Source organism: Aspergillus vadensis (genome assembly GCF_003184925.1).
Source record: "Aspergillus vadensis CBS 113365 unplaced genomic scaffold BO88scaffold_34, whole genome shotgun sequence".
NCBI lineage: Eukaryota > Fungi > Ascomycota > Eurotiomycetes > Eurotiales > Aspergillaceae > Aspergillus > Aspergillus vadensis.
Genome location: NW_020292072.1, coordinates 172837 through 196124, shown reverse-complemented (window position 1 = coordinate 196124; position 23288 = coordinate 172837). Strand labels below are relative to the sequence as shown.

The following is a 23288-nucleotide window of genomic DNA, read 5'->3' as shown; positions in this document are numbered from 1 at the left end:
CGTTCCGGAGCCAAGAGGCAGTCCCGAAAATGCCCAAGCATGCACGTGCCCTACGTTCGAACGAATACTATATACGGAAATTGCAAAGAGCATTGCCTGGTGCGGTAAGCGGGAACCCCATATCTACACCATGCAAGAACGAGCATCTTGGGTTGCTCATTTATGGGCCTGGGGATTGTTTCCACATCCCAGTCCTTTACCCAACCGTCACCCTGACCGCCTCATACGGCAGAACCTAGTGAGCCTCGTCGCAATAACAACAGTTTTGAGCGGATTCAAGCATGTGCAGTTCCCGAAAATACGCGGTGAATTAATTTAGGCACCTCTTTTCCGAGATAGGCGGTTATTCATTGCCCGCATTCCTGTGCATCTCTCTTTCCATCTCTGTCTATCGTTCCCTTTAATCTTTCTTTTGTTGTTATTGTTGTTTAAGACGCTTGACAGGAGAAACGTGAGGCTAGAGCGTTGCTTGTTGCTATCTAGGCTATCGTGGATGGAGGCGCAGAAGGGCAACAGAGCTTGTATATGGTGACGTGATCTAACCACGTTGCCTTGCGGCCTTGGGCCACCAGGGAAGTAGCATTCCGTCTATCTCGATCTCACACAACAGATATGTTGTTGAAGTGGCCTTGGCAGTTGCTTGGGGAAGATGATACTAGAAGACTCTTTCTAGAGTGGAAAAATCGGGACAAACAACTGCCGTCTGCATGTCTTCCTAACAAGCACACAACCACAGAGGCCTGGTGTTAATCAGCTTTGTTGTGTCTCACTGTAAGTACACATGGCGGGACGGCACGTTCCAACAATATCGGATCGTGAGATTTGTTTTATGTACTGGCCTGAGATTGTAGCTAGTCTAAATCAATTTATAAACCCCCAAAATCTGTTTCACGGGAGCGTCTCCTACGGTATTAAGATCGTACGATATATATAGTTGCATTATGACGTGCTTCGTCTGCGAAGCGGTTGCATGAATCACACGCTACCAATGCACCAAATCCTTCATCTTCTCTCTTCCTACGCCCAGGCTGTCGTAACCAGGGGCCTTGATATATCCCTGGTATGTCTAAGCTGTACACTCACATCTGCAACATAAACGAAGACACGCAAGCGGCCGTCATTGTATTGTAATATTCTACCATAAAATGGAAACCGTTAATTTGTAGAATTTGCTTCGTTATATACAGGGAAAATGATTCATGATGATTTCCTTGCAAATCTTCCAAGCCCGTTCAGATGGCGGATCTCTGGTCGACATATCCCTAAGCCAACGAACAGATTTTCCCAGACAGTTTGCAAGTTCATTCGTCGTTACCAAGCCTTTTTGCTTCTCGTGCTGCAGCTTCAGCAGGAAAACAATCATTGACTGCATAAGATAATGAAGCGTACACCACCAAGGCGAGGTTTCGTAAAGCCAGGAAGTGTCAGGGCAGTCAGGAAACAGTGACAGCATCTGATATGCTGCTTCCACGCATGAATCGGCCAACTTCTCGCATAATTCACTGCTAGATTCTCTCGTCGCTCGATGAAGAAAGGGCCGAAGAAGCAAAAGCTTTGTACTGTAGGAACGAAATGCCAAGCCTACTCGCTGCCGGGTATAAGCATCAGACTGCGCTTTTGTATCCTGGAACTGTAGTTCAGGTAGAAGCTGTGATGCCCACTCATCTAATTTTGTAATCAGTGAAATGGTGATGGCTGCACGGACATTCCACGGTTCTTTGGAACCTGCAGGAGCATGTAGTGATTCAATAGACTGCCGCATTAGAAGGGTCAACTGAACAAAAGAAAGAAAATAACGCGAAGTATCAAGTGCGAGGCTACCGTTCACGTCTTCGTTCCTCTCCAGGCGGTCACGTATAGTGACATCTATCGAGGATATCTCTGGATTTTGATCACGCTGTTGGTGCTGGATCATCAATAGAAGCGGACCAATTAATTGACTGAGACCTCTACACTTCCTGATCAATACTGGGCCACTTACTTTCCACACTGCCTCATCTCCACATGGCTGTGGTAGAGGAGCAGTAATGAACTCAGTATTCAAGTTGGGGCCACGGCCGGTTTTGAGACATAGTGTGATGTCCAGTGTATATAGAGACCACCAAACCCGGCAGCGATTCTCCTTGGAGTTGGGAGATATGCCAGGACTCTCATTCTGGAGATGAATCCCCATTGTCATAGCTGACCGCATCGACAGGCCGCAGATCCTCCATGAACTAGCCTCTAATAATTAGTACAGGAAACGTAGAACTGAGTAAAGGCATATCATACCTATTAATCTGTCCGATCGAAAGCAGATAAAAAGTGATCAGACCTTCGACTTGCACTTGTTGAAGATCTGGATGATTAGCCAAGGCCAAGTCTGTCGCATACAGCTTCCATGCTTTGCAGAAATACTTCAGATCATCACGATTTCCTGTTCGGTTGTCGTCGTACGCTAGGCCTCTGTATCTGGAGGCTATAGCAAATATGAGGTTCAAACTAGCTAACCATCGTTTCCCTGGCCTCACATCTTTTTTCGAATAGAATGACGCGAGCTGTTCCCTGAAAATTGGTTTGTCAATAATCGGAAAAAATGGGTGTACGATGTCAAAGTAGTGATTGATCAGATCGTCGGCGATCTTCTGGAGTGGCACACCGAAAATGTCGACATCCATGTCTATAGGGAGGTCACTCTCGTCCATCGGATAGTCTATCGCCGTAATCAAATCTCGAAACGTCTGCTCATACTGGAGACACGGATCGTGTCCAGCTGTCGCTGGACGCTGGTTCTGTTCAAACTCTCTCCTCATTTTGCACAACCATGCAATTTCAGAATGACCACCCACAAAGCCATTTGCTTGGTATATAAGATTTCGATTAGAATCCTCCCCCTTAGGGTCGGATACTGTACTTCGCATATTATCGCCTGGGCTCACTTCTTTATCCGCAAAACCGGATTGTTGCACCAAGGGAGGCAAATGGCGATTGACAAGGTCTGTCATAGTCTCTGCAACATTCTTCTTCCATCAGTCGTGGGAAGCATCCTAGGTTAGACAAGCCTGTCAGTTACTTTAGGATCGCCTCAACACGTCGAGCAGAATCGGGACCGAGCTCCGGCAGTATTTGTCGCAATAATGCATGGCTGATTTGCAATTGATTCGCGAGACCATTTACTTCTCTTGTAGCATCGCTTAGTATGCTGGAAAAGTGTGAATTCAGGACCACACGCACCTGTCTCTTTGCTGACGCTTGGATTCGCGATAAATGCAGTAAATGCCTGCCTCTCCGCACTGCCGACAAATCGGCTGATCCCCGCTACATTTGCGCTTCTTTTCACCACAAGGCTGACATGCCTTATGAGTTCGTGAAATTTGTTGCTGACCAGGCGCCACAGAAATTCTTGGTATTGGAACTTTATTCTCCATGGTGCGCAAGACGCGGTGTCTTCGGATATGAACTGTGTCCTAAGAGTTGTGACCGGCGATGACCTGAACTCTTCCAGCCTCGGACCGGATCGGATTATTCTATTTACCGTCCCAGCCTATCATAGTCGATTGTGGTAAAAAACAACTCCCCTCAGCTCAGAACGAATTCTTGGAATTTCTCGTTAAACAGAAGCTTAATTAATCTTAAACCTGGTTCAATCTATTAACCGTGCTTTTGGCTATCGCCCAATACCCGGAAGTCATGGTTGGTGGGACTACTTAGCCAGTATTAGGAATCCAGCCTCTTTACCACCTCGAGCATGCCACACAAATCATAGCCGAGGCCACAGCACTGCTGGAGCTTGACAATATTAAATACACTAAACTACCAGCCTAATCCCTGGAAACCTTTCTGAATAGCGTGATTATACTAGCTAAGAAAACCCGAGAGCAACCTTCGGCGCAGGAGATCCTGGGGAAATTAAATAATTTACAGTTAATTACAGAGAATATTACCCTTATTAAAAATACTGTTAATAATATACTCACATCATCTGTTCCTATGCTACTCAATGCAGCCACCCGAATCACTTCCTGGGCGGACGTAGTCTGCTCGGGCACGCCCTCGTACCTGTCCACGCCGAATAGCAGAGCCTCCACAACCGCAAGCGTCAAGGATAAGGAAACCATAGTAAAACTTAATATAAATTCCACGGCCGGTCTCTGCAAGATATCGCCGGAGGACCTCCACAAACAAGTAAATAATGCCTTGGAATCATGGATAAACCTGCTTGGGAAAGCCCCACGCGTCATAACAACAAAGCAGCGGAAAAGCAGTGATATAGTACTCTATACCGCGACCACGGCAGAGGCAGACATACTGAAGAGTACTGAAGAAGAATAGATTAAGATCCTCAGGATAATTATATGAGTGATTAAGCCTATATATAAAGTAATTATCCACGGAGTACACACCGACAAGGAATCAATGGATACCAATAATCAAGACAGCTATTGAGAAGATCGAATGGAAGAACACTGTATTTCATGAAGGAGCAAAGGTAATTTATATAAAATAATTAACTAAGAAAGATAAAAGGAAAGCAGCCTTCTTCTTTATTATAAAATTTATAATAAAATACCATACTAACCGGGTCATCCAAGAGAGACTAGTATTAAACACAATCTACCATAATTGTGTCCTGTACGATCAGTCATGCAGACTCAAGCAGTGCTATTATTACTATAAATATAGCCACATCAGACCCCAGTGCGACGCCGAAAAGAGATGCGGATACTGTACAGGAACGCACAATACCAAGAAATATATAACAAGAAATACTGACCCGAAACCCATATTCAAATACATGCTGTGTAAGGGTCAACACACTGCCTGGAACAATACTTGCCCGCGAAAACAGAGAGAGCAAGCAAGGATAAAGCAAGCCTGGAAGACCTATCCTATCTTTCACTACAAATCAGACAAATCAAGACCAGCAGCTGCTGGAACTACCACCAGCGGAGGCGTAGAGAGGCCTCCGAATCCGTTTAAGAAAAGGAACAACCTAATAAATTTAACTAATATACTGACCCCGAGTCTGCCCGCTAGCCAATCTCATTACTATAACCTCCGAAAGACTATTCAGCTATGAACACGCGTGGAAGAGGACGAATAGCATACAGCACATTATAAACAACAAACACAATTACCCCAGAAGAGTAGCCAGCAGGATAGAAGCCAAAGTCTGAGACCTAGACAAGGCTGCTCACTCTTTCAGAACAGCCGTGAATGCCACCCTGGGAAGAGAAAATATGCACCACCAATCAGTCCCAAGAGAGAAGATACAAACACTGGAGAACTTCTTCTAACTTATACCCAGCTAACAATAAGTACACGACCCTTGCTGTCAATACTGCAGTATAATATAATAAAATCTCATGATACAGTTATGGCCGCACTACTTCAAGATAGGAAAATTTCAAGCTATGATATATTAGCTTTCCAGGAGCCATGGCAGAACCTTTTTATTTATATAACCCACAATTCCATCCCTCAATATTTTTAAGTAGTCTATTATAACTACAGGAAGACTCATGTCTGCTTCTTTATAAACAAAAAGAATCGCGAGTCATTACTAGACAGTCACATACTACACACCAGCCTTAGCACACTGGAGCTAAAGTAGGGTGCGCATGAGGAAACCATCATTATTCATAACATCTATAATCCTGTCCCAAGCCTCAAACCCACTAACAGCGCCACAACAACGTTAAAAAGTATGCTAGACCGGTAGAAAGACGCAGAATAAATTATAATAGAATGACTTCAACCTGCACTATCCCTATTAGAGAGGACTCAGGGTGTAAACACTAGATCCTAAGACAGAAGAAATTCTCCAGATAATAGAAGAATATTAGCTGAGCCTCCTATATAAGCCAGGAACAACCATGTTCAGGATAAGAAATATAAAAATAACTATAGATCTTTCCCTGGCCACTCCAAGCCTGCAAGACAGCCTTATCCGATGCCGCCCATAGAATAACCTAGACCACAACTCTGACTACATCCCCTTAGAAACTGTGCTGGCCAAACTAAACCAGAACAGAACAATCTCGGAATAGTAAAACTAGGAACACACAGATAAAGAGAAGCTTTATACAATATCAGACCACTATATACCTACCACAACCGGGCTGAAAACGGAAGAAGACATCGACAGCACTACTAAAGAAATAGTATCAACAACTTTAACAGCCATTCAAGAGTCAACACCAAAATCATGAATTAATCCATAGTTGACCCCGAGATGGACAAGAAAGTGTAAAAAGACTCAGCAGCTCGCACGACAACTAAGGCAACAGTACCAACATAGACAAACACCTGAAGCCTGGGAAGTATACAGTAGAGCGAGAAACCATAAAGCAAGACTCATCAGAAAGACACTACAGGACTACCACAGAATAAGAATCAAGGAAGCAACGAACTCCCCCAATAATCTTTAGAAGCTGGCGAAATAGACCCGGAACAGGAAGCCACGCACCACATCCATACCACCACTCCAACAACCGGACGGGCAAATAGAAACGAACGCAGCCAGGAAACTGGAGCTATTTAGAGAAGCCTTCTTTCCACCTCCCCCGGAAGTAGACCTCAAGGGCATCAAGGGCTACAAATACCCAAGCCCGCGGTGCTTTCCACCGATCACACTCAATGAAGTCAGCAAATCGAAAAAGCGTATGGAGTAAATCCCAATCCGAAACTGGTAACGGCCAAAGTTAGCCCAAGCCGGGCCTGAACGCGGCCTCCTACGTGTTTAGGAGCATGAAACATGTCCTGAAACTTGTACAATTTGGTAACACTAAACAATATCGGAAGGAACCAAAATAAACTTGAGGCGAATTGAAATTTTGCCGAAAATATCCTCGCCCTCACCTCTCCTAAGTACTAGCATCCTATCTCATGCCTAGGGTGTTCAAACAATAAGACTAGCGAAAGGTTATCAAAGGATCATGCTTGAGACACAGTCACGCACTACCTCAAATAGGACTATTGGCGATCCGTATCACTTCTGAGACGATGGTATCATCCCAGTCAGAAAGAAGATCTTCATCTTTTCCCTCTTCCGCTTCTGTTTTCCCACCTTTCTGATCGAAATCCCTCACGTGGGATTTGTGCTTGGTAGGTGTCATTGATAAATCCTTCTCGTAATCTTCCCATCTGCGCGATCCGCCCCTCATAAAATGCATGGTTTCTGGTCTTGACGATAAGAACGTATCATTAAGACCAGATGCAGGGCTGCCATTAACGAGAGATTTGGATGGCGTAGGGCTAGGCGACCGAGATGGTGTACACACTATTCTCGGTTTTTTGGGGACTTGCCCGGGAGTCGAAAATAGTGAACGTTTCTTCGCCTGGGCTGAGAATGTGATTTGGCTCGGTTTGTTCCCGCCACTGGCCCTGTCTACGGCAGGATGTACTTTTCTTGAACTGGTAACTGGCGTGAGAATTCCATATTGTCGGATATCTGACGTTCTTTTGGGTGTTGCAGGTTCAGAAGACGAAGAGAGTGGAAGCTTTATCTGAGGGAGTTCCTCGTCCCAGATGAAAAGCCGGCACCGGTCTGCGCTTTTTCTCCCTCGTCTGCATGCCAAATCTTCGATATATTAGTTATTTCAGCTCAGTTCATGGGAGGTAGGCTAACACTTCTTCCCAAAATATGGGCTTTTCCCGTCACTCACTGTCGATTTGTACATCCTGAATCCGCACCTGCAAAGAAAATCTCCGTCGCCATCGATGCTTGCTCCTTTATAGTTAGACTGAAGAGCAGAAGAGGACATGTTGGAATTTCACTTCACTATAGGATTTGATCTGTATGGTTTGAGAAGATTCAAAGCAACTTTGGCAAATGGCGTGGAATTGTGTTGTGGGCCTCAACCATAAGCCTCAGCGGAAGGCGGGGCATCATTAGCACTGTACGTTTCTAACGTCTACCGTACTACACGAGCTATGTCACTGCGGGAGTGGATGAAGGGAGCTTCCGGTTGCGGCCTGCTAGGCTGTTATCAAAGGGGTCGGTGATCGCACCATTCTTGTACTGTATGGTAATTTGTCACAAGGTTCACTAGTTAGTAACTACCCGTTCATTGTACCCCTTATACCATAGAGGGAGATACACAACAACAGGGAATAGAAAACGTAGGAACTGAACAGAGAGATACAGTACCAAAGGCAAATATTCTTAGTCACATATAGAAACCGTCCATTTATGCTCAAAGGTTTCCAGTTACTTGAATCTTAAATACTTGCCTTGACATTCCTTTTGCTTTGATACTGCTTTCGGCGTGAAGAGATATAAGGCTAGAAGGATAAGATCCAACGCTGCCATGTGCGACCATTGTTGGGCGTTCCAAAGTTCATACTGGTGCATTGTCAGACATGGTTGGGCCGCAGTCTCGGGTATTTGGGGTGCGGACATCTGCTTCCCTGGCCAATTTTGCTCGGGATTTCTGTTCTCCACCTCCCCGGACTCGGAGGGCTCAATCCGGAGTGGATCTTTCCTGAGATACGCTAATATCTATCATCATATTCGGCGAACGTTAGGAAAATCCCGTGACGATTCTGTGAAACGAGGGCCTGCCTGTAAATACAGTAAACCCGGACCTTCCGGAACACCAAACGTTGATGGCCTCAGGCACTCACAAACTGATCTGGTCGTATGCTGACGTGACCCAAAGGCGGACAACATGCGCCCACGCGTCCATGTGAACCATATCAATGCCCCTGCAGATTCTCATGGCGTTTTACCCATTTGACGCATTTGACGCAATTTGAGCATGAGCAGTCGGTAAAACTCATTTCCCCACCCTCCCCAAATCACCCCCATGTTTTTACCAGCCTCACCTGCACTACCTCTGATCTGCAGGTCATCCAGCTTTCCGAATCATATAGGACACTTCAAAGCGCTGCAGCACCATCGCAGCCCATAGAATGCTTGGTCACGGCCAGCCTGGCCTTTCCGCCTCAACCATGCCGCTGGTCAAAGACAAGCCGACTTGGCAGTCCCAGTCTTGATGGGCGGTGGGGTGGAATTAAATCATCGAAATGACCGCGAGTTTCGTGCACCAGCGAGCAACTCCATGAAATCACCCGAATCCAATCTACCTGGTCATGATCGTAGAGCCGTCGCTAGCTTCAGGATTCGGCGCTGGATATTTGCCGCCCGTTCCGACCCACCGGGTGGCCAGCTGGGCAAATTTGTCCCACATTCGACCTCCGAGCCCTGGCGACAACCGTCTTTGGCCGACCACCCCCGGTCACTATCGCAAAGCTCCCCACGAACCCAGGATCGGGACGTAGTCCTGTCGAATAGGTTACCAGTCCCGACCGACTGGGCCCGTGAATACCCATTTTCCCGTTGTGCCCAGGGTTTTAGGAGGCCACCTCGTCATTGCGAGGTCCTCTACTTACGCAGTGACGGGCGGGTCGTCTTGAAGGGTCTCTCTTGCACTATTCACCACTCTACGGCTGGGATACGTCAAGCCGACTATGATCTGAACGGGCCTTGGCAGGAATGGGCCGGCTAGCTCTTCGGATTGGACAACGGCCGAGGCGTGGGCTTGCTGACCGGAGTCGACCGAGGCAGATACAGTACTACGCGACATGACGTTTGATCGTGACAACCATGCTTTGATTGGATGCAGAATGAATCGAATACCCCTACGTCATTTCTAGAGATGAAGGCATACTGCAAGTGAATCCGTTCCGACTGGCTATACATGTACCGTATATGATATATACCTTAATTTCATTACTCTGTATCAGGTTTTCTTGATTGGGACCGCGCTTTACCTTCGAATTCGGCAAGAGAGAGACCGTTGACTAGAACACAAGTTCAGCTGCACTCAGAATGACTCCTAGAGCCCGGATCATCGTAGGACAAGAAAGTGCGTGACACCCTAGGTAGCACCAGGCTCCATGTGACATTGCTGTGGACGAATGAGACGGCATTGCGCCGGCTGGTTGTTTTTCCTTTGTCTCGTTAACCTGGGTCTCAAGCATTCCTAGGCAACGGTGACTGGCACTCTCAAGCAAGGTTTATTGGGGCTTGTTTAGTCTATGTTTACATGGTTCAGAAAAGTGGCTTTCTCCTTAAGCAGTTTCATCCCACAGACCCCCGCTCCCCGTAGGATTTCTTGTTCGCTATCCAGATATACAGGTCCGCCCGCAACAGCATGCTATATTGTACTTAAAAGAGACGGATTTTCGAACCCTAAGCCCGAAAGCCTAATTTTATAACCTTATTATTAATATCCGTACAAGAGCGCTTGCGTATTGGCTTCGATGTATGATAAGCTGACTAGATTGGTAACCGTCCCTAGATTAGCTTCCTGGGTTAGGAAAGCCAGTCTGTCTACAACAGAACATTATATGCACTTTCAGGCGCGTCGATAGGACCCCTAGATTTTCTTATTCGGTTCTCGCATGTTCCCCGCTTCCAGATGTGGAGGCAGATCTCGTTTTATTGCACAATTTGTGGTTCTGGAGATACTGCCCCTAGAATGGGAGCGAAGAATCAAACATGACCTTCCGGATTACTCTACGGATGGATAAGGCCAGAACGAAAGGATTGATATCTCCATCTTCAGTGAGAACCCTTGGGCAACTCTATGCATCAGGCCGACCAGAACTGGTAGTTATAGGAAACAAAGGGTACCGATAGGCAACATATTCGCTGGTAACGTGTGCTCAAAACGGAATGTCTCCGTCATCGAGGTCCTTCCGTTGGAGAACAGAGAGGTTGCCGCTGTATTCTCCTTGGTGAATACTGCCTCATAGAGGGCCAAGCGGTTATGCTCGTTGCAATGGGATTCCCCGGCTCTGCACTCTCTGAGTCACCTCACTCATACTTTGACATGTCATGCTGCTTTCAGATATTATAGTCCGTGCTTTTACAGCACCTTATACTACTAATTAAGACCGCGATAGTAGTGATGTTCGGTATAAGCAGGTTTATTTCCCCTTCAGTGCCGGATACTTATGGACTAGTTACCAGCCGAATAATCCACTCTTTTTGAGGCCGTATGAAGTGATGCAGTTATAGCCGGTCTCCCAATGAGGGTGCCTAGCCCCAGCCTATGGACACAATATGGAGGTCGGACATACGCTAAATGAAATATTGTAAGTGGTCGCAATGACCTGCCAGAGCATTATGTATCCCGCAAAATAGCCCTAATTTCATCTCCACCAATCCCATTATGCTTGTGTGCAATTGAGACGGGGTGCAGATAACAGTGCGATTAGGCCAGTCCCCTGGTGGTTCTAGCTGGGATCATCCACGCAGCGCTGGAAGGATGGCAAACCAATTTGCAGCGCGAGTCATGGTCTTTACCTGCACGACGCAACACATGGGACGGATTGGGTTTTTTCTGTTTGCATATCATGGCCCTGGCCCTGGCCCTGGCCCTGGCTGTATGCCTGACGAGGTGTGACTTCCGGCGATGGAGCGAGTGATCTTCGACTGCGATCATTCTCATCTTGGTCCGGAGATGGGGCCGGCTGGAGTTCTGGCGCCGGCCTCTGCTGCGCTAAGCTATGTGGACCACTTTCGGTCACGGCGGCGTGTAGTCGCAGTCCCAGGTATTGTGTCCGACCGAAGCAGTTGCGACACTTCATAGTATCCAATGTCCACCATCAAGTGCGTACGTAGATCCTTTGCTTCAAAAAAAAGATCCAAACAGGAGACTCTCTGTGCTCCACAGGATAGTGAGTAATCGCTGTACTCACTGTCAACAGCCTTTATATACTGCGGACACTATGACGAACATTCGACAATAATAACCACCTTTGGCGCGTGAAATGTTTGCCGATCAGCCAGCTGTAGGCCCCAAGAGCCAAGAATATCCTTGAGCTGACGATATCAAAACCATGCAGGGGTAGTGAAAAAAAAATGCATGGCCTGGGTAGCATACATATCTTGCGGGAAGCGCAAGGACCCCATACATTTATCATCTTTCACCAAAAATTCACAGCCAGGTCGATAGATAAGCTTACTGTGGTCGTTACGTCCACCAGGCGTGGAGCCAACTGCTCACGCCGGCCTTGACCACCGCTGCACTATTGGGTATGGGCAAAATGAGCATCAATCAGAACACGGTGAATGGGAAACGTCAGTCACATTAGGAAACCCGACAGAGGGCTTTCAGCGGATAGTGGCTAAATCGCATTCCGGGACCAAGGTCAGGCAAAGGCAATCTCCCCAGATGCGTTTATTTAAACATGAGACGGAGTTGAGTTAGTCTGTATTATTATATTCACCGCATAAAAGAAGCTACTGCATTGATTTCTAAGACCGGAAGTATCCACGATCTCTCCCCCATTCCAGCAAAGTATTTACTAAATAACATAAGAGACTTTAATAATCAGGAATAACCAGTAAAGTGCAAGTGAAAAAATCAGGCAGTAATAAATATATAACCAGACCAGCCTTTATTATTAACAGAAGGCAATCCAAAATCAGTAAATATATATAGAAAGCATATTAGCTCCTGTCTTTACAGATCTCTACTAGATAACGCATCTGATAAGATAATCTAGAAATACTAGTTTATATATTTAGTCAATTCTCTGTCCCATCCTGCAGGTTATTAATATCTCCAATATCTTGAGAATAGTCATGCTGCTTAATAACTTGTGTTAGGTCTACTAATTACTATGATAATAAATATAATTATAATAGCCCTACTAAAAGGCCTAAGTAATCAGTGGAGGCTCAGAGCGCGTAGTCGCTCAAGACATTATATTAAACATGAGATACCAGCAGGCTTCAGGTGTCACTGGTATTAGTATCCCAGCCTTAATCTGAATATTACTAAATCTCAGCTGGGCCGGAAGCCTGCCCCTTACTCTCGGTATTTCATGTCTCATAGGCGGTGTATATACTCTTGACATTGTAAAGTCACCGCGGGTGAGCACTAGGCTTGAATACTGCTATTTATCTTTGATAAACGCGTGGGATGCCCCACTACGTGGAGATGTCCTGTCTTATAATATATAATATTATATATATATTTAAAAGTGCCTAGAAAACTTCTGATACTATTAATAGCAAGGCCTTAAACTAGGCTGGTCTCCCCCCTTTTGAAGTAAGGATATGAGGCGTGCGCTGTAAGATATAATAGGTAAAATTGCTTCTTTACAGTTAGCTGATTATATATAGAAATAACTAGTACTTGTATTAATTAAGCTGTGCTGTCTAAATAAATATATTGCAGTAACCAAGTAGGTTATACTACATTAGTATATTACTATGAGCGGGAAAATAGGTGGAAGTAAAGAATAAGACTAAGAAAAAATATTTATAAAAATTAATTTAAAATAAAATAAATTAGTTATATATATCCACGGTTTGGGCTGTGTAAATATATTTTATATTATATTTAAGTTCTCCAGCCAAATTTCTGTTACTTGGTAATATATCTTCTAAGAGCCTGAACTTACTTTTTATACTGATATACATGCTCCTTGACACGCAAGCTGTTAGAGAATTTTTTAATCAGTTTAAGAATCTAGTTTTTATAACAGGGTATAATACTACTCTAGCAATTTATAATAAAAATACTAAATTATACAGCCAGCTGAAGTCCAAAGACTTCAAGCTCAAAAATCTAATAGGTGAAATAAATAAATAAGAGTGAAAGAAGGAGACTATACTTAATAAAATATTTAAGATTATTGAGAAAAAGAAGAATAGATATAAAGAAATAAAAAAACAGGTTTTATTATTTTAAAAGATTATTGAGAACAAGGAGAAGCTTATTTCTGAGTATAATAAATATATAAATAAACTTGAGAAGTAAGTAAAGAAGCTTTATTTAAATAATATAAAGAAGAGAAGAAAGCTGGCAGATTTATAGAAAAATATTATTATTTTTTAAAATACTAAGAAAAAGAAAGAAGACACTATTAATAAGATAAAATTAATAGATACTAACTTAAAAGAAAAACTCTCTATCTCTAAGAAGAGAATTAAAAAGCTAGAGAAATAGATTTCTATATTTAAAGAAATATTAATAACTACTTAAAAATATCTTATAAAGCTGGAAGAATTTACTGCTGGGTATTATAAAATAGATAAAGAGTTATTATAAATACTATATTTATAGAATTAGAGAATCTATAGAATCCTAATATTCTTTAGAATTGAAGGCTTTATTAGACTTTAGAAATATATTAAAACTGAGTTATATCCTCACCTGAACATGGACTTTCTTAATAAGACTTTAAGGGTAAGCCGTCTTTCACTTCTTAGAATAATAGAATTAGAGAAAACCTGACATAACCTGAGAAAATTAATTAGCAGGATATTTTACCATAAAACAGACTCTGATATTATAACTTAGTATATACTAATCAAGTCCCTCTTCCGTGTTTGAATATATCAGTGGCAAAACAGATGCAGTTTTCCGTCATCCTGGCTATTCTGGCAAGAAAGATAGCCAAACATATTTTCCAGCTAATATATATTATATCTATAAAAGATTACTTTGAGAAAGTCCTTTCCAACTTAACTGCTACTAATAATAAAAAAGAATTTTTTTATTAATTAATTCTTCTTTTTATTAATCTGGAAACCCAGGCAAGGATATGTCTCAAAAATATTTAAAATATAATTAAAAATATCTCAGCATACCTGGATAATCTACTTCCAGAAGACCAACACAGTGTATTTATTAGAAGCCTAAACAAAGTTATATAAAAGACTGTAGATATTTGGAAACCAGTTTAGCATGCTTAATAGAAATATATACCAGACTTTGAATTCCCGCACACTAAAGATGAGTGGGAAGCCTTTATATTCCCTACTATTAAGAATTCTACTACAGAGATAAATACTAATCAGAAAAATCTAAATAACTTCTTGTTAACCGTTTTCTCCTGTATATATATTATAGAGAACAATACATGCACTGCCTTTATAACTGTTATACTATTAAATAGCTCGCATTATCAATGGGTAACTGTAGTAACCGAGATTAGTAAAGAGCCACCTAGTCCTACCATTAGATATGTACTGAGCCTGTAGCACAAAGACTCATATAACAGGAAAAATCTGCCTCTTCCAAACAGAGATTCGACGAAGACGAGTGAGGCGTGAAGGACTGGGTGGTATCTGACCAAGCTGGGGGAGGGGCCAGTTTATGGAGACAAAGCATACCAGTGTCATTTTAATCAGATTAACAATATATTCAAGTTCAAAGTACAAAAGGCCTTCAGAGTGGGAGATAGGTGTTAACCTCCAGTGAATGTTCTCAATCAAGAACATATAGATATACAAAGCTATGGAACTCCATTGACCTCCTGCTGCTCTCCGACTCCAGGAAGGAATATATCTGATTTAAAATAAGAGATTTTATATTCATGTTACTGCCATAAGTGCAAGATTATACTGAAGAATAACTGAACCCATCTTACATTTGACTATATGTACTCGTGGTTGGTATACCACATCTGACAAAATACCGCGGGTACGTACTGAGCCATTAACATAGCTGAGAGCCCAAAAGTAAGAAAATATAGATATCTTATAATACTTTCAGGAGGTGAGCTTTTTCAGACAGTTAAGATTAATTTCAGCCATGACTTTCTTACTTTTACACTTTGAGTAATTGCGGAAACTGATTAGTCATGATACTAAAAGTAAGGCGCATAATTAGTCACCTGATATATAATAATATACTGTTACCATCCATATCTCATAAACTCAAGAAGCCAGCGGACTCGCTCTTATAATAATATTATTTTAATTTTAGAATAGCCTTTAATTTCCACTATGGTTGGTAAGGTATTCACCTATAAACTCTACTTTTAACTTTTATAATACTGATAATTATGACTATATTACTTCTAAAGACATGCCAGAAGCCAATATCAAGATATCTTAACAGAATAATAATATTAATAAAGTAATCCTATCTAGTAAGTATAGTTAAATAATCTATCTTTACTTTTTATCAGTTTTCACAAGGTAATAATTGGCTTCCTAAAGACTAAATAAATATTACCAAGTAATCAGTATGCTTTAGTACTATATCTTATTCCAGTAATATTACACTCATCATGTTAATCAGCCTTCACTTTTTCAATAAGCTATACCATATCCTTGGGCCTGATTAAGTATATTATTAATAGTTTATGTTGCTGAGACCTCCAAGCCGCAAATTAAATATTTAATATAGAATAGATTTGGTATAGCTGATACTTTCCTAAGATGCAGGAATTATTAACCATTATCCGGATCCTGCTGGATGCTGATAAAGGTATTTAATATAATTAAAACAGTAATTTATATTTTTTTTGAGTATCCTAAAGCTTCTCAGGAAAGTCATAATACTTATAGTAAGTATATTTATATAAAGAGATATAATTATATCCTATCTATTATCTAAAGCAGGAGTCAGTATATAAGTACCCTACTATTACTACCATTACTCTGCATGTGTATGTGCCAGTCGTGAAATTTTCTATAACAGAAATAGTGTTTACCATAATATAGAAATAGTCCTGTATCTCTTTAGTCTGATAAGGCTATAATTACTGTTAAAATCAAGACAAAGTATAAGAAAGTAGATATAGTTATAAATTCTCTGGCTTTATAATTCCTGTTCTGAACTATTTGCTGTTGCTGAGCTGCATTGGATATTAAAAAAGTATAGAAATTACTATTATTCTTATAAATAATTATATTATTATATATATTATCTTGAGAGAATACTCTTCTTACTGTTAAATATAAGCCACTGCCGGATTCTTACCCGGAGATTACTATATCTGAGATAATATAATATAGTCTTTCTGTTATTATTGCAGGAGCTTGCTTTAATAACTATACTAGATAAGAATAATATAGTCTCTTCTATTTATAGATTTATAATCTCTTTAAAAAGAGAATATTATGAAACTGCTTCTATATTATAGTTATCTATCTTTAATTTACTGAAGGGACTTCTCAACGCTCCTGCTAAATATTTATACAGAATATACAGCTATTCCGGGGAAGTAAACTAATATACAATAGTAGTTAAACAAAGATTTAAAAAAGTTATAAAGACCATAGATTCCTGGATAGAAATAATTATTCAGACCCCCAGATACCGCTGCAGTCAGATAGCAGACAAAAGTATTTCAGTAAAACCTTGAGCCTTAAAAGAACTATTCATATACTGCTAACTATCAGTATCTGTCCGGCGAGAAAACATGGGTTGCTGGAGTTCAGATAAAATCTTATAGACCTTGTCCAGAGCTACAACTCTGCCAATTTCTGGATCTTACTCCAGGAATATTCCCAAGCAGATATTAAATAAAGAATAAGCAGTTTCAGGAGAAATACATGGACAAGACAAATCTACTACTATTAACCTGCATGCCTAGTATATAATTATCTTGTTAGTCATTTAAATCATACTAACAAAACTCTGTTATACAGAAACTCTTTAATATTAATCTTCAGCTTCTAGTTAATATCTTCGGAGGCAGCTTTGTTCTTGCCAGAAATAGATAAAGTCTGTAACTAAGACATGAAACTCTCTAGTATCTCCAGTTATTACTTTAATAGCTCGAGCTGGGCAGGGGTCAAATTCGAGTCCAGTACTTTATTTTTAAAAATATAATAATTAAATCCTGTATGTACTGCCTGCTGCTCCATACATATTTCCCGGAAAATATATTTGATAATATATATATAGAGTGGTATGGGGCTATTATCCTGTCTTACTGCCATGAGATCTAGTATTTGCTTTGTATTAAGATTTCTTTGATTAATCTCTAAAGCAGATATTATAATATTTAATCTTGAATAGACTTCCTTGATATAATATTAAAATTATAATAATATTTGAAACCAGTCCTCTGAAAGGTAATACAAATCTTGATAGCATGGAGATTTATTAGAGTATATAAAACTTGCACTTTAATATCAGGGTATAAGGATAAAAAGGCTGCTTTATAAAATAATTCTATTATATTACTAATAAAAGTATTATAATAAAATATAATTCCTATCAGAGGATTTAGCAACTGTCTGGCTTTGAATAGAATTAAGCAGCTTTCTAATATACAGGACAATGTATAGCTCTTTCTAGAATCCTGAAAACCATATATAAATATGCTTAAGGAAGAAATAATATTATAGAATATATAAAAATCTTTAATCATAATAAAAGAACTTCCTTTTATAAATCCTATTAATAAACTAAACTGATAAACTTTCTGTTTCCCTTGACTAAACTAAAAACCCTTTATAAATGCATAACTAGTTATAAAAGAAGTAAGAGTCTTTTCTCTAACTCTCTGAACTAGCTTAGAGAAGCTTAAGAGATTATCATAATATTTTATAATATTAGAGTTAAAAATGGAGTGATCTGAGCTATCATAAGAATTAGAGATGACAGACACTGAATGCTTTAATCTTACTGTTATGTCAAGCTAATCTTTGGAAAGCAAAGGTGTCCAGAGAAAAGGTGTAATATAATCCCAGAGAAGTGGATATCTGTGTCTTAAGTTACTTTCCTGTCCACTCTTTAAACTAAGTGGACCTAAATCCGGTTATAGAATGACTGACCGAAGAAGTAGCTGAGTGAAGGGAGATGCTAGGGGCTGTAGAAAGTCCCCATTTAAAATATTAAAGAATTCCAAACCGGCCGCCACGCAGCATAGCGGATCTTGAAGTAATATACTCCGCCTGGTACGCGTGTTTAATATTTATCACTACATATTAATTTATTTCCTCACATATAGCGTTTGCCTCCCTTGAGCTACATACTAGTACATTCAGTCAATGGCGAAAATGTCGATAATATGGTCTCCGTAGAAGAATATTTTATAAAAGTTGTATCAGTCGGCCGAGATAAGCCAACCGATAGGACAACAGCGAACCTGTGGTACTTCGCATTATATGTACATTAATACTCTACCGTAGCGATGTAGTTTGATAATCATAGTCAGAGTGATCGCCATGGTAAGGTCCATCGGACTATGTACGGTGGAATTCTAGGCAAACCGGGTAAAATAAATACATTCTCGTTCTAGTGTCTCAGTTTACTGCAGGCTACAGCATTTATCTTAAAAGATAATAAGAGCTCCATATGTGCTTTAACACTAAAAGAAGAAAGTTTCAACTATACTACATACACCACGCAGGTATACAACACTGGAGTAGACTTCAGTCAATTAGCACTGCACTGCACCAGCCAGGCTTGATAAGAACCGTTCAAATTAGTTAAACATGTTTAGACTTTCAAAAATATTAATATACAGCTAAACTATGAGATTATTTTCTAGCAGCTGCAGTAAGTTCAACACCTACAAGAATTATATTATACCCTTAAATAATATAAATAGAATAATCTATTAAGAACTGAGTCTGGAGTGAAAAAGATCCAGAAAGCTAAAAAAATCAAGACTATTATTTAAAAAAACTTCTTGACATAGAAGATAAAAATTTTCTGTAGAAGACATATTATATATTTCTAGCCTAAAAACATAAATATAGAAACCGGGATAATAATATAATTATTTAACCCGCCAGATATCTATCAAGCTCACCTATAAAAAGCCCTGAGGAAAATCAAAATACTAGAATCTATTAGAATCTGAAAATAATTATATCAGGCGAATACATAACCAACTTCCAGATCTGGAAGAAGGCAGGGGTAGAGATTTAAGTAAGCCTTATTATAATAATATATATTATCTATAATCTAGAAGTATATTTAATAAAGTCTATTAAATTATATCTTAATATCTAGTAACAAATCAATGGCATTCCTGGAAGATTATAAGATAAATCTGTATCTTCATAGAGGAGGGATAGGCCAGTATTAGTCTGGTTTTAAAAAAGCAGGCTTTAAATAATAATTACTACTCTTAATAATACTATTCGATTTCACACTGTAAACTTGGTAGATTAAACAGTTAACTATAATTCTAAATAGACTAACACATGTCTGACCACAATGTTTATATCAGGCTTGTCTGACAGGAGTTACAGAGTATATCTTTATAATTTAATAACCTGCCCTGAGATAGAACATAACTAGAATTTCTTACAGTAATAATAGCTGAGTTATTATAACAGCACTCTTAAGTTAGAGCCTACATACTATATACTATATATTACCTATGACACTATCAGGCATACTATAGTTGCTAAATATTTTAAGTGTATTAGTAATACACTGTTATCATATATAGTAGATAGGCTTGTTTCTATCTACATTATCAGTCAAGCAAACTAAACCCCAACTTAGTTAAAATATATAAAAAAAAGTAATATTATATATATATCTCAGCCCATAACAGATTAGCCCTCCACGTAATTCATATCTTAGATAAACTGAAGAGCAAGTTACAAGCTTATCTAATTAATTATTAACTCAACAAACAAATAGGATTAGATATCTTTACTTTATTTTTATTTCAGAATCTAACTATATTATAACAACCCACTGAGCCTTCACGAGCTTTATCACTAATTAAAAAGAAAGTAGAAGTTATCCCTGGCTCTGCTATTATACTGCAATATGCCAGTCATATAGCAGGTTATTATCATGACAGCAAATTTTTGAGTATCTCATATAATTATATATATATAGCTTACTTCCATAATCATACCAACTCCCTGAGACTCAAGAATCTGCTAAATAATATTAGCAATTTATTGCATGAGTCTTTCTTAGAATTATAAGTACTAAGCAAAACTTTCTGCCAAATAAATAAATTTAAAGAGACCAAGCACACAGCTATCAGGAATATAATCTATATAGATCTTTAAAAAATAATAAATAAATTAAAGCTCCCAGCTACATAAACTATATTATATCTTTCCGATAAATAACATCAGATAATACTTACAAAGACTAGATATCTTTATATCCTTGACCAGCACAAGCTCCCGGCTATTAACTATAAAAATAATATTATTAATAATATCCTTAGAATTCTTAATATAGTCCTTGATAAAGAATAAAATTGCCCTAGCATATTTTTTGAGAATTTTAATAAGATCTTCACAGATTAGATCTTCTCTAAGACATTGCAGCATATCTTTAACTATAATTATCAAGCAGGCTTTTATTTTAATATATATTAAGTTTTCTTTGTACTCCATCAGTAGATATGGTCTTATAGATACTGAGGATATATATCTTACTAGTATTTATATATATCTCTTTACACTGTACCTCTTCAACAAGTAAAGTGCGGGACGTTGAAGTAGTTATACTATTAATAATATATAGTCTAGTCTTAGCATTTTAAAGATTTATTATAAATATTAATAGTGTCTTTATTATATTACAAGTATTAGTAGATATATTTCTGTTAAGAATTTACTAATAGCTTAGAATCGATGCCTTTCTGTATAAAGAAGAAGTTCAAGTATTGTATCAGATATAAATAGAAAGATTATATTAGATCTAGAGGGATCTCCTACTTATCCTTATATCCTGTCATGTAATATTCCGCCCCGAGAATTTCTCTCGTACGAGGAGGGTCGGAAAATGCGGTAAATTGCTACTGGGATTAGTAAGAAAAAGTGGCTAGACTACAATATAACAGCAACAGATGGCCGTGCGTGTTTTCAAGATAAATTTAACTAAATAGAAATATGAATAGCTGTTTTACCTTAGGATTGGCATGCGCCTTATTAGTTAAATACAGGGAAGAGAGTTCCACTCAAAATATAGATTATATAATATTATTAATAATTAAAGTCATGATAAAAAGAAAAATAAATTACCTGTATATAAATTAAAATAATAGATTCTTGACACATAATCAGATTTATTTTCAGTCAGGGAGATATTATCAGTATGAAGAAGCTGTTGAGAGTAATTATAGAGATAGTCTAACTAATGACTGTAAGCTGCGAAGAGATATAATATTTATATAACAGATCTGTATTATATTTTAAGTCCTGCTTGAAAATATTATTATATATATATATATCTTTATTTTTTTTTTTCCTTTTCTTTCTCTTTCTCCTCTTTTTAATTTTCTGGATTTATTAATAAAGCTGGTTCTATGCATTGCCTTGCTCTTACTTATCATATAAGCTAGATAAATTTGTATTACAAACTTATAATATAGTTAGAATGCTGACAGCACTTTCCCTGAACATAGATTAAAGTCAAAACAGGTAGTATTATATAGATAATACAGTAGATATACTTAGAGAATTTACTTTCTAAAATAGAGATAATACTGCTATGATTTTATATTATTAATAAGCGACACATCTTTATTCTTACTATTATATAGATCAGTTAGAATATAAGTATATATTATGATATCTCAGGTACTCACCTGGTTAAGTAATAGTGAGAAGGAATAACATAGCTTACTTATAATTATATAAACTTTTATAGAGTATATTATAAGCTTACTATTTTATCTCAGTATTATAGCAATAGATTTCCATTATCAAGATTTATCTTGAAGAGATTAATTACGACGCAGTACACATTATCTCCGCGGAGATATATTATAAGATCAGATAAAAAATCTGCCAGATTACTATATTAAAAATAATAGAATAAATTTAGAATATTATCAGAGAAAATATCTCTCCTTGACTTTTTATCCTATAATAAAGATAACTGGAGTACTTTGATAAAGATAATTATTCTAATAAATATTACAAAGCACCTGCTAGTACTGAAAGTTATAGATAAAATATAAATAGACCTAGAGACTAATGTAAGAGAAGAAATATCATAGATTACAGGAATTATATTATAATTATTATTCTAGTGTAATATCTTTTCCTTCAGATTAAACTAAGCAGTACTATAGACTAAAAGACTTTGGATATTGACTTCCCCAAACCCATTCTAGCGCAGAAAGTCACGGCCACGGTGAATAGGAAACTCAGTAATTACCAAGATACTGATCTTCATAGCAGGAATTCCAGCTTTTCCTAATAATTATAATACTATAATAAGGATTTCTCTGGTAGCAAGAGTATTATCCATTACTACTACTGAAGTGCCTTGAGAAATCATATTTCAGTCTATCTTAATTCACTTCATTATCAGTGCATTCAAAGACAAAGATGATATATGTAATGCAGACCTGGAGACAGAAATGATAGACAGAAGAAGCTTACTGGCTTTATAAATAAATACTAAGAATATATTAATCTATAAGACTAATAAAAAAATAAAGATTAAGCTGCTAGTCTTATAATATACTATTATATTTATTTTAGTCTAATCACCTGTGAAGTGATATTATAGTAGAAATAAATACAGGACCAGTCCCTCTGGTTACTAAGTAATATTAAATATATAATAAAAGTTAATTCCCGCGCGTAGGAATCCAGATAT

At 38.7% G+C, this 23288-nt stretch overlaps 6 protein-coding genes across 6 annotated transcripts; 1 reads left to right on the top strand and 5 right to left on the bottom strand.

Annotated features, from left to right (window-relative positions):
- Positions 1-1113: 1113 nt before the first annotated feature.
- Positions 1114-3437, bottom strand: BO88DRAFT_375326 (Zn(II)2Cys6 transcription factor). Its single transcript, XM_025704330.1, has 4 exons — positions 3214-3437; positions 3072-3160; positions 2272-2989; positions 1114-2216 (listed from the first exon to the last, which is right to left on the bottom strand). Exons 1-4 carry the CDS (start codon positions 3405-3407, stop codon positions 1178-1180), a joined length of 2040 nt encoding a protein of 679 aa, XP_025557778.1. The 5' UTR covers positions 3408-3437; the 3' UTR covers positions 1114-1177.
- Positions 3438-3800: 363 nt separating this feature from the next.
- Positions 3801-4097, bottom strand: BO88DRAFT_352064 (uncharacterized protein; the record flags this gene model as incomplete). The annotated part of the gene is made up of 1 exon (XM_025703565.1): positions 3801-4097. The coding sequence occupies one exon, from the start codon at positions 4095-4097 to the stop codon at positions 3801-3803; it is 297 nt and encodes a 98-aa protein (XP_025557777.1).
- A 2666-nt stretch (positions 4098-6763) lies between these two features.
- Positions 6764-7998, bottom strand: BO88DRAFT_447329 (uncharacterized protein). Its single transcript, XM_025710358.1, has 3 exons — positions 7610-7998; positions 6944-7561; positions 6764-6893 (listed from the first exon to the last, which is right to left on the bottom strand). The coding sequence occupies exons 1-2, from the start codon at positions 7743-7745 to the stop codon at positions 6945-6947; spliced, it is 753 nt and encodes a 250-aa protein (XP_025557776.1). The 5' UTR covers positions 7746-7998; the 3' UTR covers positions 6764-6893; position 6944.
- Positions 7999-8631: 633 nt separating this feature from the next.
- BO88DRAFT_408821 (uncharacterized protein) lies at positions 8632-9693 on the top strand. Its single transcript, XM_025707811.1, has one exon. It carries the CDS (start codon positions 8979-8981, stop codon positions 9489-9491), a length of 513 nt encoding a protein of 170 aa, XP_025557775.1. The 5' UTR covers positions 8632-8978; the 3' UTR covers positions 9492-9693.
- A 7813-nt stretch (positions 9694-17506) lies between these two features.
- BO88DRAFT_352063 (uncharacterized protein) lies at positions 17507-18117 on the bottom strand (the record flags this gene model as incomplete). Its single annotated transcript, XM_025703564.1, has 2 exons — positions 17507-17763; positions 17826-18117. The coding sequence occupies 2 exons, from the start codon at positions 18115-18117 to the stop codon at positions 17507-17509; spliced, it is 549 nt and encodes a 182-aa protein (XP_025557774.1).
- A 2659-nt stretch (positions 18118-20776) lies between these two features.
- BO88DRAFT_300218 (uncharacterized protein) lies at positions 20777-21013 on the bottom strand (the record flags this gene model as incomplete). The annotated part of the gene is made up of 1 exon (XM_025702416.1): positions 20777-21013. A coding segment is annotated over one exon (237 nt), but the record flags the coding sequence as incomplete, so codon positions are not given.
- Positions 21014-23288: the final 2275 nt, after the last annotated feature.